The 16,093-nt window shown below is 37.9% G+C and overlaps 4 protein-coding genes across 6 annotated transcripts; 1 reads left to right on the top strand and 3 right to left on the bottom strand.

The window, feature by feature from the left end:
• Window positions 1-677: 677 nt before the first annotated feature.
• On the top strand, window positions 678-3,285 carry LOC126673538 (protein NRT1/ PTR FAMILY 6.1). Its single transcript, XM_050367718.2, has 4 exons — window positions 678-1,266; window positions 1,339-1,556; window positions 1,641-2,221; window positions 2,292-3,285. The coding sequence occupies exons 1-4, from the start codon at window positions 1,029-1,031 to the stop codon at window positions 3,172-3,174; spliced, it is 1,920 nt and encodes a 639-aa protein (XP_050223675.1). The 5' UTR covers window positions 678-1,028; the 3' UTR covers window positions 3,175-3,285.
• LOC126673539 (E3 ubiquitin-protein ligase At3g02290-like) lies at window positions 2,992-6,794 on the bottom strand. 3 transcript variants are annotated; one of them, XM_050367719.2, is made up of 6 exons: window positions 6,485-6,794; window positions 6,135-6,342; window positions 5,191-5,623; window positions 4,956-5,065; window positions 3,756-3,861; window positions 2,992-3,667 (listed from the first exon to the last, which is right to left on the bottom strand). In XM_050367719.2, exons 2-5 carry the CDS (start codon window positions 6,243-6,245, stop codon window positions 3,775-3,777), a joined length of 741 nt encoding a protein of 246 aa, XP_050223676.1. In that variant the 5' UTR covers window positions 6,246-6,342; window positions 6,485-6,794; the 3' UTR covers window positions 2,992-3,667; window positions 3,756-3,774. The 3 variants fall into 3 exon arrangements, with proteins under 3 accessions (XP_050223676.1, XP_055960894.1, XP_050223677.1); XM_056104919.1 differs by lacking the exons at window positions 2,992-3,667; window positions 3,756-3,861 and adding an exon at window positions 3,905-3,931; XM_050367720.2 differs by lacking the exons at window positions 2,992-3,667; window positions 3,756-3,861 and adding an exon at window positions 4,314-4,672.
• Window positions 6,795-6,895: 101 nt separating this feature from the next.
• Window positions 6,896-7,977, bottom strand: LOC126673540 (uncharacterized protein At4g14100-like). Its single transcript, XM_050367721.2, has 2 exons — window positions 7,259-7,977; window positions 6,896-7,173 (listed from the first exon to the last, which is right to left on the bottom strand). The coding sequence occupies exons 1-2, from the start codon at window positions 7,728-7,730 to the stop codon at window positions 7,028-7,030; spliced, it is 618 nt and encodes a 205-aa protein (XP_050223678.1). The 5' UTR covers window positions 7,731-7,977; the 3' UTR covers window positions 6,896-7,027.
• Window positions 7,978-8,104: 127 nt separating this feature from the next.
• On the bottom strand, window positions 8,105-14,185 carry LOC126673537 (uncharacterized). The gene is made up of 4 exons (XM_050367717.2): window positions 12,792-14,185; window positions 10,587-11,158; window positions 10,274-10,493; window positions 8,105-9,541 (listed from the first exon to the last, which is right to left on the bottom strand). The coding sequence occupies exons 1-4, from the start codon at window positions 14,013-14,015 to the stop codon at window positions 8,195-8,197; spliced, it is 3,363 nt and encodes a 1,120-aa protein (XP_050223674.1). The 5' UTR covers window positions 14,016-14,185; the 3' UTR covers window positions 8,105-8,194.
• Window positions 14,186-16,093: the final 1,908 nt, after the last annotated feature.

The raw sequence follows: 16,093 nt of genomic DNA, 5'->3' as shown, positions 1-16,093 counted from the left end.
TCACAAAAGTACAAATCAACCCTTTTATTTTTTGGGGGTATAATTAAGCCCTTTTTGTTTTCAAATAAAACAAATAACTCATTGCATCCAACATCATTAGAAACACTCGTTAATGGCTGACATGTCTCTCATAATCATATAGGAAAAAAGTTCAAAAATAATTTTAATGTTTAAAAATATTTACCGAAAATTTGAGGGGGTAAGTGTCCAAAAAATAAATTAAAAGGATATATTTGTTTGATTTTAAAACAACAAGTGTTTAATTGTTCAATTTTAAAAACACGAGGGTTTAATTATGCCCAAAAAAAAGTAAAAGGGCTGATTTATACTTTTGAGAAAAAGTCGAGGATTTTTTTTATACCTTATGCCTTAAATATATATCTATGTGTAAATAGAAATTATATTCATATTAATAATTGTAGAAATTAAGAGAAACAATTTGACTGAATTCGCCAACATTACTATGAATCAAGTGTGATGGTTGCTAGTTATAGAAGAAAAACAGAAGAGAATGAATCAAAAAGCACATGTGATTGAGAATGAGGAAAAAAATGTAAGAATGTTGATCACATAAACAGTTGCATTATACAAAAAAGAAAAAGGAAAAGTTGTATTATAAATGGTTGATAAGATGAAGGCAAGTGAATGAAGAGTAGATAAAATGAGTTTGGTGTGTGAAATCAAGAAAGAAAGTGTGTAAATAAGTGTTGAGAATGGCGGCAAATGTTTAATAAGAGGAAGAAAGGGAAATGCAACTAAATATGAAGGCATTTATTCCATGGTTGTACTAAGAAGAGCTTAGCATCATTAACATTTATTGTAATGATGCTGTTGTTAGTTGCACCTCTTTTAATGTTTTTGCCTTCATCCCAACTGTCCCCATTACCACTTCCATCTTCTTCTTCTTCTACTTATTACTCTCTCATTTCTTCTTCATCTTTTATTTACTTCTTTCTTTTCTTGACAGTTTCTGACTCAACTGTTACAGTTGAAGTGCTTCGTGTCGAGGCGTGAGGTTAGGTGGGAGAATGGGTACTAGTAGTGAAATCAAGTCACCTCAAGGTCTGCCGGCCGTTTCCCCATTGCAAAGAATTTCGGAGTTGAGTGGAAGCAAGAAGCTCGGAATGTACTTCATGGAGTCCGATAATAGGCGTATGGCTTTCGGGCGTGGTTATACCGGAGGAACTACCCCGGTCAACATTCATGGGAAACCTATTGCTGATCTCTCAAAGACCGGTGGTTGGACTGCTTCCATCTTCATATTTGGTAAGTACCAACTTTTGTATTCCATCAACACTCCTGTTAGTCATCTCTGAAAAAGATTTGTCTGTTGTCCAGGGAATGAAATGGCTGAGAGGATGGCATATTTTGGGCTATCAGTGAACATGGTAGCTTTTATGTTCTATGTCATGCATATGCCCTTCTCCAGTTCATCAAATGCAGTTAACAACTTCTTAGGGATCTCACAAGCTTCTTCTGTTCTCGGCGGCTTCCTCGCAGATGCCTACCTCGGTCGTTATTGGACCATTGCCATATTCACCACCATCTATCTTGCAGTGAGTTAGTTGTACACATGAAAACCTGCTGTAGTAATTTGTTGTATATAAAATAAAACTAACATTTCTACTTGTTTCCTGGAGGGTTTGACAGGCATTACCCTGTGTGCATCAATGAGCATTTTCATTCCGAATCAGCACAACTGTGATCAGTTATCCTTGCTTCTGGGTAATTGTGAGCCTGCAAAATCATGGCAGATGACCTTCCTCTACACGGTGTTGTATGTGACTGGATTTGGAGCTGCGGGTATAAGACCGTGTGTTTCTTCTTTTGGGGCCGATCAGTTTGACGAAAGAAGTCCAAATTACAAATCACACCTTGATAGATTTTTCAACTTCTTTTATCTTTTTGTAACTATCGGAGCAATTGTGGCCTTCACTTTAGTAGTCTACATTCAAATAGAACATGGATGGGGATCTGCTTTTGGTTCTCTGGCAATCGCTATGGGTGTATCAAACACACTCTTCTTTTTAGGAACTCCCATGTACCGCCATAGATTGCCCGGAGGCAGCCCCCTCACAAGAGTTGCTCAGGTTCTGGTTGCTGCCTTCCGGAAGAGAAATGCCAGCTTTTCTAGCAGCGAAATGATAGGCCTCTATGAGATTCCCGGCAAGCATTCGGCTATAATGGGCAGTGGAAAGATAGCTCATACTGACGATTTCAGGTAAAATCCGTTCCTTGTTTACGTGCAAATGGTAGTTGCTAGATGCAATAATCTTTTTTGGGGGTTGCAGGTGTTTGGACAAAGCAGCTTTGCAGCTGAAGGAAGACGGTTTGAGTACAAGTCCTTGGAGGCTCTGTACAGTAACTCAAGTAGAGGAAGTGAAGATACTAATAAAGCTTGTTCCTGTAACAGCCTGCACAATTATGCTGAATTTAGTTTTGACAGAGTATCTCACTCTCTCAGTACAGCAGGCATACACAATGAACACCCATCTCGGTCGTCTCAAACTTCCTGTAACATGCATGCCTGTGTTCCCCGGCCTCAGCATTTTCCTTATACTCTCTCTCTATTACTCCGTCTTCGTTCCACTATGCCGACGCATTACCGGTCATCCTCATGGTGCGTCTCAGCTTCAGAGAGTAGGCATTGGCCTGGCAGTTTCAATCATATCTGTGGCATGGGCCGGGATTTTTGAGAAGTATCGGAGAGACTATGCGATAAAACATGGTTATGAACTTGGTTTCTTGACACCCATGCCAAACCTAAGTGCATACTGGTTGTTGATACAGTATTGCCTAATTGGAATAGCTGAAGTATTTTGCGTGGTAGGACTACTGGAGTTCCTGTACGAGGAATCCCCTGATGCAATGAAGAGTATCGGGTCTGCTTACGCTGCAGTAGCTGGGGGTTTAGGCTGCTTTGGAGCAAGCATCTTGAACAGCATCATCAAATCAGTAACAGGGAACCCTGAAAAACAACAGGCATCGTGGTTGTCCCAGAATATAAATACTGGTAGATTTGATTATTTTTACTGGCTGCTAACCCTTCTTAGCATCATAAATTTCTGTGTTTTTCTATACTCAGCTTACAGATACAAGTACAGGGCAGAGCAAAAGTTCGAAACAGGGGAACAAGTTGTGACAATTAAAAACAGCACCCCAACAGCTTCCTAGGCAACAGGAATTTACTTTCTAGTATAGAGAAATTGCCATAGTATCTATTTTTCTACTTTCATCTCCATGTAACAAAAAATATGTGAAATGCCATTGTTTCTTTTGGGTTAATTCCTGCCAACCCCTTTACATTGCTATTTGTAATCATGATCTCAATCATGATTGCTATCCGCCCAAGACAGCTTGCCTGGTGCATTAAAGAACTTGATGGCACAGCTCTGCCTTGCAAATATCGTGGGGTTCTATTGGGAAATTACTAAATGATTAATGACTTTGTTGATCCATACCTGATTGGAAGCAGGGGCCAACTCCTACTCATCTTAATGGCTGCCTGCTTGGCTTGGATCTACCTGTCAATATTCATGACTTTGTCCCGGCTCGCACATGTTCTGAGCCTGCTAAATGCACATGATAGAGTCCTCTGAGTTCAATTCCCTTCTCAGTAGTTTCAACCACGGACCCATTTGTCATTAAACAGTCCTACAAAACGTACCTGGCAGCATAGCATAGTAACACCACATTACGGCACAATAAATACCAAATTTTGGTAAAAGACATAAAAATAGGGAAAAGGGGCGTACCATAGTCATTTTTTTCCAATCATTGTCCTTTTCTTTCTGAATTGCTAACAGTAACATTAGTCTTCGAGCTCGTGAAACTAGCAGATGCTCCTCCAGGAATATCTTTCTAACTCCCCGAAATGAAATTACAGTGCAAAAGGATGTCCATCACTAAATATCTCATTCTAGTAGAAAGACTGGACATGCCCATCAATAAATATCTCATTCTCATAGAAAGACTGGACCTACATTTTTCTAATTGCAGAAATCAACCATATTCTCAAGGAAACTACATGATGCTATGACAATGAGATGATATTGTGGATTCATGCTATGACAAAAAACGGGATTTGTCTGCTCGAAAATGAAAAATACAATGTTGTTAGGATCTCCAAGATAAAGCACCATGATGACAATGCAGCTCATCACCTCACAGGACATCAGTGGAAGTAATTTGTTAATAAAGTATCGCTCAATTTGTTACTCTGCACTTAGTGTACACAATAGATTGTGCTATAAACCAAGTCATCTTCTCCAGCAAACTATGCAAATAAATACATGCTAAAAGACCTCCAGAACTTGAAGCTTAAATTGTAACTAATATTTTTCAGCAAGCATCGTAAATATGATTGCAAGATAGTAATATTTACAACCAGCAATTACATCTTCACATTGATCAGTAGTTCTAGTTTTTCATTAGAATTAAATAGACAACAAGCATTTGACCAAGTATGTCACACAATCATTAGGGAGAACAAAGTAAATAGAGCTTGTGGCCTGCTTCATTTGACCAAGTATGTTACAAAATCACTTTCCATTCCAAGGATGACCATAAAAATAAAAAAAACTTTTATTTACATACTGTTCCACCAGCTCTTGCCTCATTACTTTGCAATCAGATGCACATCAGCTTAAGGGCTCTCACAAAACTCCATCTCCTAAAATTTCAGAATGAAGCTGCTCATATTAGACATACTCAACAAGTATTTCAAGTTTAAAGCATCATACATTCTACATCTCCAATTCAATAGGGTAGTTAAAATATGGAGCTTTACATAACAATAATGCGAGACCATGAAGTAATAAAACAGGCCACAAGCTTCTATCAATTCTAATTTGGTCCATAAAAATGTGGCGAAGCATAAAAAAATGATACCAGAGGTTATTCCCTTTACAGATTTAAAGATGCGACACTACTAAAAAGGAGATAATCAGGCATACCTTGCCGCATATCGGACAATTTTCACTTCTTTCCAGCCATTCATAAATACAACCCAGGTGAAAATGGTGAGAGCATCTTGTTGTAATTTTAGGATTTTCTGGAGTGTACTCTGTGAGAAAATGATCAGATCATCATTCAAAGTATACTTGCTTAAGAACTAAGAACAAAAACTATTCTTATCACTTGTAGGTTGTAAGCCAACAAGAAACATTAGACATAGACGCATAAAATTACCATCAAGACATGTAGGGCAAACATCTTCATATTCAGAAGATGAATGCAAATAAGACAGTCCATATGTAGTTTTTGTTGCCAAAATTTTCTCTGAGAAATCTGAACGACTCGGTTTACTGTCATCCTCAGAATCAACCTCATTCTGATTCTTCCCAAAACCAGATGATTCAGTGCCAAGATTGCTCACGCTCCTTCTCAATGATTGCGCTTCTTCTTGAAAATGGGTCATTGATTTTCTAGATACTAAACCATCACGCTGTAAACGAGTGAATCGCTGATCAGCATCATAAGGGACTGGCCTTGACAATGAGATATGAGCATCATTCACAAAACCATCTGCCAGTCCTGTGTTAACACCAGTTAAAGTCAAGGAAGATCCCATTTGTGTCGGAGATGTGGGCCTACCTTCAAGTCTATGAAACATTGTGCCATACTGCACGTGAATGAAGTGGGTAACCGAAGGATTTACCAAATTAGAATAGATAAAAGAAGATAAAAAATGCGATTAATTTGTTGATATTAAATAGTAGATGGGATTAATGTTTTGAACTTGACTTCAGCTCTCCATATCAGAGTGTATTCCTCAAATATTAGAATGCATATTGATAGAACAAAGAGATACCATGGAATTGGATAAAAGAATGCAGGTAGTATACTATACAGTCTTGTGTATTCAAATATTTGGCTCCTAAAAGTGGCATTGCTCTCTAACACTAAATAATTTAGTTGATGGTTGCATAGATTTTAGGAATATGCAAACACAGACTATGACATTATAAAGGGGACTTAGAAGATATTTGGCTAGGCAAACTCCCAAATGTTGCCGGTTGAACAAACAAAAACAGAGGCAGAAGGCTGTCAAACAAAACTGATGGGATTTCCATATATACCAAAAGTTACTAAAAAGTGATGAACTGGTAAAAGAAAAGAAATGGATAGCTTACCCCAGAGAGTAGGTGGTGGAAAAAGAGTCTGAGGGAGATGCAGAATGAATTGGTTGGGTAACCATATTCTTGGAATTCATCGCTGCTTGGGCAGCAGCAGAGCCCACCCATTCTTTAATTTCAATACTCCGGCAATAATAATAGTAACGCAATCGAGTGGTGCCACCAAGGCAAGTAAATGTTGCAGACAAGTCCAGAGGAGTCGAGGCTGTGAGAGGATAGGCGTTAGACAGAAGAGAATGAGGAGAAATAGCAAAGCTGCCAGCCACCACTGTGACTAACCATGAAAGCTCTTATTAAAGAAATGGGAAATTAACCCCACCCATAATCAAATAATTGAAACTGCTAACCTGAGAAATTGAAGAGATTGAGATCAAATGGGGTGTTTATGTTTGTGATATATAAAAAATAAAACAGGTAGAAAGAAAGAGAGAAGAAGATCTGTTGTGTTTCAGTGTCATAATTACTCTCTCACTTAAATTAATGAAGATAAAAGAAAAAGTCATCAAATGACTTTGTGCAGTCCCCTGCCACTTTATGCCTTATTTTTCAATTTTATTTAGCTCCTTCCTTCCTTGTGGACCAACAGAACAAATCAAAATGGCATCGGCAATTAGTTAAAGTGTGGGAGGGTGGATTAACAATTGGATTATGTGAATTAGTGGGATGGGATTAGGTTAGTATAAATCTAAAATCTGTAATGAAAGCAAAGGAAATGGACTGCTCAACTCACACCACATTGTGATTGAGCCACATGTTGGTTGAAACAAAAAACAAAAAGAGCAGAAGCTTATAATTTACACATCATCAGTAGCCTTAAATTGCATAATTAAAACAGACAACACAATCCTTATTATTATTATCATGGATGGGATATTGGGATGTGATACAAATCAATTGGAGCCTCCATCCACGACAAAACTCAAAGTTTGCGGAGAAGAAGAAGAGGTTGTGTGGTCAAAGCAGTAGGCAGGGACTTGCCATTTAGCATCCTCAAGTGCAGCACCCACTTCAAATGTCATCACATGGGCCTCCCTCCCTGCATTTTCATATTGTAGCATACCAATAAGTTAGGCTGCATTTGACCAGAACACAATTAATTAGAAACAATCACTTGAAATTACCGGTGTAAAACACCCAGTAAACGGGTCTTTTGGTGACAACATCCTCGTAGTACCAAATGAAATCCACCTTCTCCCAAACATTGCAAACAAATCCATCCATGTCACGTTGCCCTAAATACTTGGCTCCATCCAGCCAATTCGGCCGGAGGATTCCCACCTCCAGTTGAGCCGAAGAACACTCTTTGTTGGAGTCCAGCGTGTAAAAGAAGGAAGTCCCGTTGTTCCATTCAAGATCGTACGTCAGCTTACCCAGCTGGTGTTGTATTATGTTGAAGTTTCTGCCGTTGGTCCAGTCGTACCAGAGATCGATCTTCTGAAGAATCCCGCTGTAATTCATAAAAAGAAGGGCGTGGAACTGGTGCGGCCATGGCGCTGGACTCGCTTCTCCTTCTGCCCACCGTGATCTCATTACTAACACCAAAAACAATAAGATAAGGCATTTTGTACAGCTGGAGGATGCTACGCTGCCCATTCTTCCTGCTTCTACACTTTTTTCGTCAGCTATCTATAGCAACATTTTTGTAATGTCTCAACTACCCTTATTCGCTCATTCTTTAATGACATCAATCTGTACAAAGTTTATTCAATTCATTTTTTATTTTAAAAATGTACAAGAAATACTGCTCACTCCACGTTTTCAGGGTTTTATATTACTTGGCAAATTACATTTCGTGTTTATAAATAAAGGTTGCTGGTTGATATGGTATGAGTATGAGCATGGCCTCGCATAGATCAGTCTGCTTTGAGAAATGGTTTTTAATCCCAGCGGTGGTGTTATACTGTCTCCTGCAACTATTTGCCTATTCTATTTGCAACTGTGCCCACTGAAATTTGGCACAATCAAACAAGAAAATGCAACTCTAACCTGAATTCTGTAACACCTCACTTGAAAATTTCCAAAACATATTGTACACTTTGTAGTTTTTTTCTTTTCCTCTAAATGTACTTCAATCCTGATATATAGTGCTGTCTAGAAATTAGAGTCTGGGCTATGCTATAAAATATTCCTAATACCCCCAATATCTTTATCTTCGTCACATCTGACATTATGATAGTTGGTAGATTAAGAGGCAGCGTCATCAATGGCGTGGTTCCGGTCTGCGTCGTGTAACTCCACACAAACCTGTTGAATACAATGTGGCTGGGGAATGTTAGAATGAGGAGTGCTAGATTTTTGACTGCAAAGAACCAATCAGGCCCCCCAATCTCCATCCCCCATCCAGCATTCCCGTGCCAAACATCTTCCCATATGCTGTATAGCGACGTCAATACCAAATACGCTGATATAGCAACTGCAACAGGAAAATACCTCTGTTTGTCCCCAAAACCAGCAACAAAATCAGAGTCCTGGTTTAGAAGCAGCAAAATAGGTGCTAGGAAGAATATTGCCTGGTTTGAACCCCCAGTCAGATTCACATTCAGGATCAGACATATGGCAAAGCACATTATGGTAGCAACATTTCCAACCGCAGGCATCCAGGCTCCCTCTGCGGCCATTCTCTTGATGGTGAAGGTCGGAACAGAGGCCCGACGCTGCTGCATGAACCTCATCCGTGGAGCAAAACCAGCAGAGCTGCTTTGACCAGATTGACTGTGTCTAATTCCACTCCTTTCAGGAGCCTTTTCCCGCATGAGTGACGCAAGTTCAAACTTTATCTCCAGTGCTATGAGCATAAAGATTGCTGCGTATAAACCAAGAAGAGACGTCCTTGCTCCTTCAACTGCCAAAAAAGTGGTGAGCTTCCTATCTTCTTCTCCCAAATCTCCAACTCCTCCATCTTCTAGGATGCTTTTAATTCTCACTTGACCTTCCAGCAGATATGTCACTGGAAAGAGAGCTACCAGTAGAGCAAATACCCATGGTAGAATCTTTGTGCTTGAAGCAGATGGGAAATGAGTGAAGACAACAAATATAGAAGTGCAGACCATGGTAACAACAATGAGAACATGCAATACTGCAGCTTGTAGGAAGTACTCTGCGGATATATAGATGCCAAGAGCAAGCCCAATAGCGATGGAGTAAAATGTTCTGAGCTCTACTATGTATTTTATGGGTATGATGGATGTCACAGCAGCTAAAGTGAGCAGAATAGCCACAATAAGAAGCCAAGATGGCCATGTAGGTTTTGATGCCATGAAGCCATAAATAGAGATGTCGTCAGAAGATTGACGAGCTGCTTTAATAATGTCCGAATGATAAGTCCATGCCAATGGGATTGGTGGCTGCATCATAATAAATAAAACGCCTGTTGCCACAACTAGCACCAGACATCTCTTAGCAGCCTGCACAAAGAGGAAAGAAATGCAGTCAGTTAAAACATTAAATTACAGATAACATTAAAAAACTGAAAATTAGAGAAACATAAAAGCATCCAACCAGATAATTAGGCCTTACTTGGTTCAAAAATGTAAAATTCCCGAGAAGTATACTTCCTGAGGAAGTTAGTGTGGTGGAAATTAATATTTTCATTGCTTGGTTCACTTTATAACTTCCCGGGAAGTTGCATTTTATTTTTAATTAATTAAAATTTAAAGACAATGTTACCCTCAATAACTAAATTGGCTAATTAAATGTAAGGATATAATAGTATTTTAATTAATTTAACTAGGGAAGTAGAACTTAACAAGGTTTTGCTAGGGAAGTCATTTCCCTAGTCAAAGGGAAGTCAACCCCTCAACTTCCCGGGAAGTAGATTGACAAAAATAAACCAAGTAAGAAAACCGGGAAGTTAAACTTCCTTAGTGAACTTACCCCCAACCAAGTGAGGCTTAGAATCATAAATAATCTACGTTAAGGTTCGAGTTTCTTTTCTTCGGAATGATAATTAGTTAAAGTCAACTTTCCAGAATTTTAAACAGACGTTTTGGATTGTCCCTACTCCAGTTATTATTAAGGACGCAATTTTACTTATCAATATACCTTCTCGAATAACTTCATTAAAGACACAGGTAAATATTTTGTGAAGGGAAGTGAATGAATTAAAGGAACAAAAAAGTCGAGGAAGAAAAACAGACCAGTACATGAGAGAAGTGCAGAGCAACAATTGGTACACATGCCAATCCTATCAAGGCAATACAGAAGCCCAAAAGTAAACCATCTGATGGAGGCCTTCCATTCCACCATTGGAGAGCTTCAAAAATAGTTTCTCGGCAAAACCAAACTGATAGAGAAACCACAGCTGCATGTGCATAACCTTGCCATGATTTCATCTTTGACCCGGTTCGTGACTTATCCCTGAAACATACAACATGAGAAGATCATGTAAGAATGAAGAAACCCACTTCAGAGTCAACTGATAAAGCAACAGTCCAAATTGATATTACGCACTTGTATAGAAGTACCGGGGGAGAAATGGCTAGTAATAGTACAGCTGAAACCCATACAACAGACTTTGACGAAATAAACAGCATGGCCAACTTTGAAGAATATAGGCATGTCAAAATCCAAACAGCCTTTGACCCAATTCGATGATCCAAAGATAGCCGTCTAACAAGAGCCAAACCCACAAAAGTTGTCACGATAACCATATAGCTTGGATACATCACATCATCTTCCATGCCGTAAAAGTATATTCCCGAGTAACTAAAAAATCGATTCTCAATATAGCATAAAAGCAATGCATGGCCGATCAAACCAGCTTCAACTAAAAACTGAAGTTGGGGTGGAAGTAGAGTTAAACCAGGAATAGCCATTGCTAGGATGACACTAGTAACTATGAGTTTACAAAATGACTTCAGTGACATGCCTGCCAGCCAAATATTTAGATCCCAGAAGTTGTGCAGCACAAACCATATCACCATCAAGCTCCCAAGCACAACAAAGGCAAAGTAAGATGGAAGGCTTTTTTTTGTGAAAAAGCGAGCCAAGTAAAAGCCAGCAATAGAAGGTAGAGGGAGGAACTGCAAAATAAAAGAGAGATGAAAGTATTATTTTATGAACTTTGAACACCATTTACTTCTCCCCCTTCATAATAGTGAAATTATTGAGATATCACACCAAAGAAAAGCATTGTTGAGATCCAATTGCACAAACTTAGAAGTTGACATAAAAATAAAGACTGTCTATTATTCCGAAAGTAATATGTAAATCAAAATTTATCCCAATTCTATCGTGTCCGTTTCAATGTTTGTTCGTAATCAACAGCTACAAGCAGAGAATCATGATGGATATACATGACACTCAACAGATTAAAATGCATGAAAAAATTGCAAAACATAAAAAACAGAACATCTAAGTTTTAACATACATTAGCAAATAAATTTATAAAGTTTGAACTTTTAAGTCCAGATGTCTTGGTGATGTGTCTACAGCTAGTCTAAGAAAACTGATATAGAACCTGTAGAATAGCTTTCCAATACTCATGTGGATAGTTGTTCCAGGTTAAGACTTTACAAAAGAAGATGCAAAAATATTGAAAATTACTCATTCCGGAAAAAAAAAATAGAGTTAAAGTTAGCTTTCCTCATGGACTTTTCTTGTGGTTAGCCAACATAAGTAAATAAGCTTGAACAGGGGCAGCAATTATGTTATTCCTAGCAGAATGTTTAATCTCACAGCTGAACCACTCTTCGCTAGTAGTGCAGCTACATGCTAGCAAGGGTTATTATGCTCCTCCCTCAAAAAGCTTAGTTGAAAGACAAGGGTGAGGGATGTTTGGGGAAAGCATTCAAGTCGTAATCTGAAATGGGTGTTTAATGATGCAGGTTTGATACAGCCATTTATTTTCCACAAAATAGTTTCACGAGTTTAGCCTCCAAGAACCCATGACATTACCCCAAATTCCTGCATGCGAGCTTTCTAATCCTTAAAAAGTTTAAATGGCTCAAACATAATTCACATTATCACAACTTGATCTTTCAATGACGAATCAAATAGTAAATTGCAAGATTGCAAATCTAAAAAGCCATCTCTCATATTTAACAGTCTGGGCCTCAAAGGTATGCTCGCAGCTTAATCATTCAGCTACTATCTCCTTCTCTTAGTCAATACATGAACATCATTTATATTACTCAACCCAGATAAAAGTTTTGCTTGTTTGGATTTTGTATGCTTCTATCCCACATCATGTCTGTGTTTATTCCCAATTAAAGTTTTTGCTCCAGTAGAATTCTAAGAATTGTCATGATGTGGCTTTGAGGTGCTTTATTGGTCTCTCTCTCTCTCTCTTTTTTTTTGAGGAACAACTCCTCTATCCACTAAAATAAAAGTATAATATACAAGTCTTCAAAGTGGCCTCCTATACCAGTATACCAAAGATATGCTGAGGTAACAAAAGCTACCGGTTTCAATCAGTTCAAAATGCATCATATGATCATTTATCAAATACAGAAGTCAAACGTCTTAAGTTTTTATTTAACAATCAGACCACAAGAAAATGAGCAAGAGTATAAGCAATTGAACAATATAAACCAAGTATCCTTTCATCATCTCAAAAATGAAATACAAGCATATATCTATCCAGTTATAGCACATGAATGGTTATAAAATAAACGGAAACAACTACGAAACAGAATAAAGCAAAGTAGTGCATACCAGTATGGGAAATCCAATAACAATAGCTCCGGCAGCACTAACAATGACAGCCAAAGCAGTGAAAGCCACAGAGCTGGAAGCATCAGAAATCATACCAAGGGCATAAGAACCGGCACCAGCTGCCCCTCCGAGCATAGTCAGAGTGACGAGAAGATAACTGAGCGGAGGAGGAACCTGAATGTAGCGTCCAAAGGAATGGAAAACAACTCTAACCTCGAGACAGAGCACAACAATAACCAAAGCAACAGCGCCATTGACAAGGCGAATGCTGTGCAATTGGTGAGCATTCTTAGTAACCCACCACAGAGCACCTCTGGTGGAAGCATAGAGTTGGAACAAGAAAGGGATAAAAAAGAGCAGGAACAAATCACAAACAGAAGCAGCGGAAGAAAATATGAGAGAATAGTGAGAAGCAATGTGAAACAATAAAGGACAGAAGAGTAAATTGAGAGTATGGAAACAGCCCTCGAGATGTGAGACGATTAAGCTATCGTCCGGAATCTCTCCCCCGTGATACTTAGCTTCCTGTTTGGATTTAAAAGAAGAAACTCTGGGGATGGCATACAGCCAGTAGAACACGCAGTTGAATATCATGAGATAGTAAGAAGCGTTGTTCATTCCGACCGCCGAAATGGTTGCCCAGGTGAAGATTGAGGAAGCCGTGAAGGGGACGCAGGCGAACAGGAGACGCTCCAGAGCAAGGACGATGGAAGGATTTTCGAGCTGGATCCACTTGAACTGAAGAGAAGCCCATACTCCAATCAGGAAATTAGCATAAGCGCAGAGGAAAGCCGCCAGGAGGCCTAAAGGAAGCGAGTAGAAGGAGGTGAGCAGTGAAGAGCTGAAGAAGAAAGCGATCTGAGCTGCGATTAGAGAGAACCAAACACCGAAGAATGCGCCCGACTTGAAGTTGAGAGAATCCAGGATGTAAGCAATCATCAGGCCAAGGGTTAGGGTGGCCAGGACGGGGCCGCCGCCGAGGTCAAGGAGGAAGGCGCCGCAGGGGACGAGAGCGATGGCGATTCTGGCGTTGTGAGCGAAAGTAGAGGGAGAGAAGCGAGATCTAGAGGAGGAGGAGGAGGAAGGAAGAGGAGAATGGAAGTGGGAGTTAGGGCTAGGGTTTGAATCAGAGCGGCCATTGCTGAAAGAAGAGAAAGAAGGGGCGCTAATGGAGGATGCTATGTACGGTCGGAATGGCCGCGCCTGGAGTTCCGGCGGTATCATTTTTCGCCGGACTTATAACGGGACGCGAAATGAGATTAATAGTATGAGAGAGAGAAGGATGTGTCTGAATTTCGAGTCGCGATTGTTTTGATCTTCGCTGCTTCTTGGGGCAAACCGTGACGTGTTTCGACGAATAAGAACCGTTGGATCATCCGTTTAGTGGGTCCAAACAAACAATTACCTGCTGCCTCCCTCCCCTCTACACAGTAATAGTAATAAGCAACACACGGTACAGTTCACAGCTGATTTGGGGATGAAACACATCATTAATTGTGTTTTTTCTTAAAGTTCTGAACCAAATTATTAAATTATTTACATTTTTAATTTACTTTCTTATTGTGAAATTTAAAAGGTAAATTAATTTATTTTTTTAAGAAATCACATTTTTAATATTCTTTTAGACAATAAAATTCATTGTTCCATATATTAGTTGATATTCAATTTGTTAAAATATTTTTTTTTAAATATATCTTTTCTCATTGATATTGTATGTCATCAAAAATTATTAATGAATTAGGCATTTATTGTTAATTTTTTAATAAACTTATTAACTATTGAAAAAATTTAAAATGTAAATTTATAATAAATGGTAAAGCTGTTTACAGTTTATGCTGTATTTTTGTATATGTAAATTTTACACTAATTTTACCGGTATAGTTGTCTTAGAAATTCATTAAAAATTTATATTCAAAATAATACCAAGAATTTTATAGCCGTTATTATTTATTAATATATAACTAGCATATTGTTCGCGTGATATGCATCGGAATATTAGAAGTCATACAACGCAAAATTTCTTCAAATAACTCATAATGAGAACTAATTTGTATTATTGTTATATATATTTAATAATAACTTACATTATCAAATCTTGATCATGTTTTATTATTCAAGTTTACCATTTATTTGCTTGATAGAAAATTTTTGACATATTTTTAAGGCTTTTAATCATTCTAGATATTCAAAGAATAAATAAATTTTTATAAAATGTGATGACAATTTTATAAATTTTATTGATATTTCTATAACATCATATCATATTGAACTATTTTGGCCATAAATAGATTTTTTTCTATATATTTAAATATCCATTGAACTCAAATTTTATTTGAATCTTAAACTTCGATTAAAAATAATTTTTTTTAAAAAGAAACTCACAAAATAAAATAGATTTCAAATTTTATGGAACTTTTACTTATGTGAAGAATTTGTATCATGCATTCTACAATTGAGAAGCCCAAACTATACTGACCATTTTACAGTTCGTTTGGGCCAAATTCTAACATAAGAGTGCATTGCGATTCAGACGGAGCCCAGGCCACGTTAGCATGGCTCTATACCAAGAACATTCTGGTGCTCTTTTCACGGTTCAATACGTAGTTTGACCTCTGAACTTATATCATTTTATCCATCTAACTTCTAAATTTAACGTCTCACCTATCGAACCTCTGAATTTATTAAATAATCTGGTTTGATCTCTGAACTAAATAAATACATAAACATTGATCCCCTTAGTGTACACCTGGCACCTGAAACATTTTAGAAGGATTTATGTACGAAGAAGTTCAATGTTTACGTATTTATCAAGTTCATGGTCAAATTGTATTATTTAACAAGTTCGAATATTAGATAGGTATGTGAAGTTTAGAGATTAGATGGGTAAAAAGGTATAAGTTTAGAGGTCAAATTATGTATTCAGCCATCTTTTCACTATCATCATCATGAATTCATGATAGCTATGGATTGTCATTTCTTCATGACCAAACCCATCTTTTGATAAAGATAAACCTATTTAAAGATTCTCGTACTATATTATATTTGTTCAAAAAAAATTTATACTATTTTTTTGTTCTTTCGGTTCCTCTACTTATATAATTTTTAATTTTCAGGTTTTTTTTATTTTTCTCCAATTCCTCTACTTATAATTTTTTTTGTTCCTCCAGTCCCTCAAAAGAACTTGAAAATCAGAATTTTGCCAAATACAGAGACTCAAACGTAAACATCTTTGGGATAGGGGCCATTTCGAACAAAACTGATAAAATATAGGGGTCTCCATATAAATTTTGCCTTAAGGTAAT

This window comes from Mercurialis annua, linkage group LG3, assembly GCF_937616625.2.
Source record: "Mercurialis annua linkage group LG3, ddMerAnnu1.2, whole genome shotgun sequence".
NCBI classification, from domain to species: domain Eukaryota; kingdom Viridiplantae; phylum Streptophyta; class Magnoliopsida; order Malpighiales; family Euphorbiaceae; genus Mercurialis; species Mercurialis annua.
Note: the sequence above shows the minus strand (reverse complement) of the source record. Positions and strands in the feature narration are given on the sequence as shown.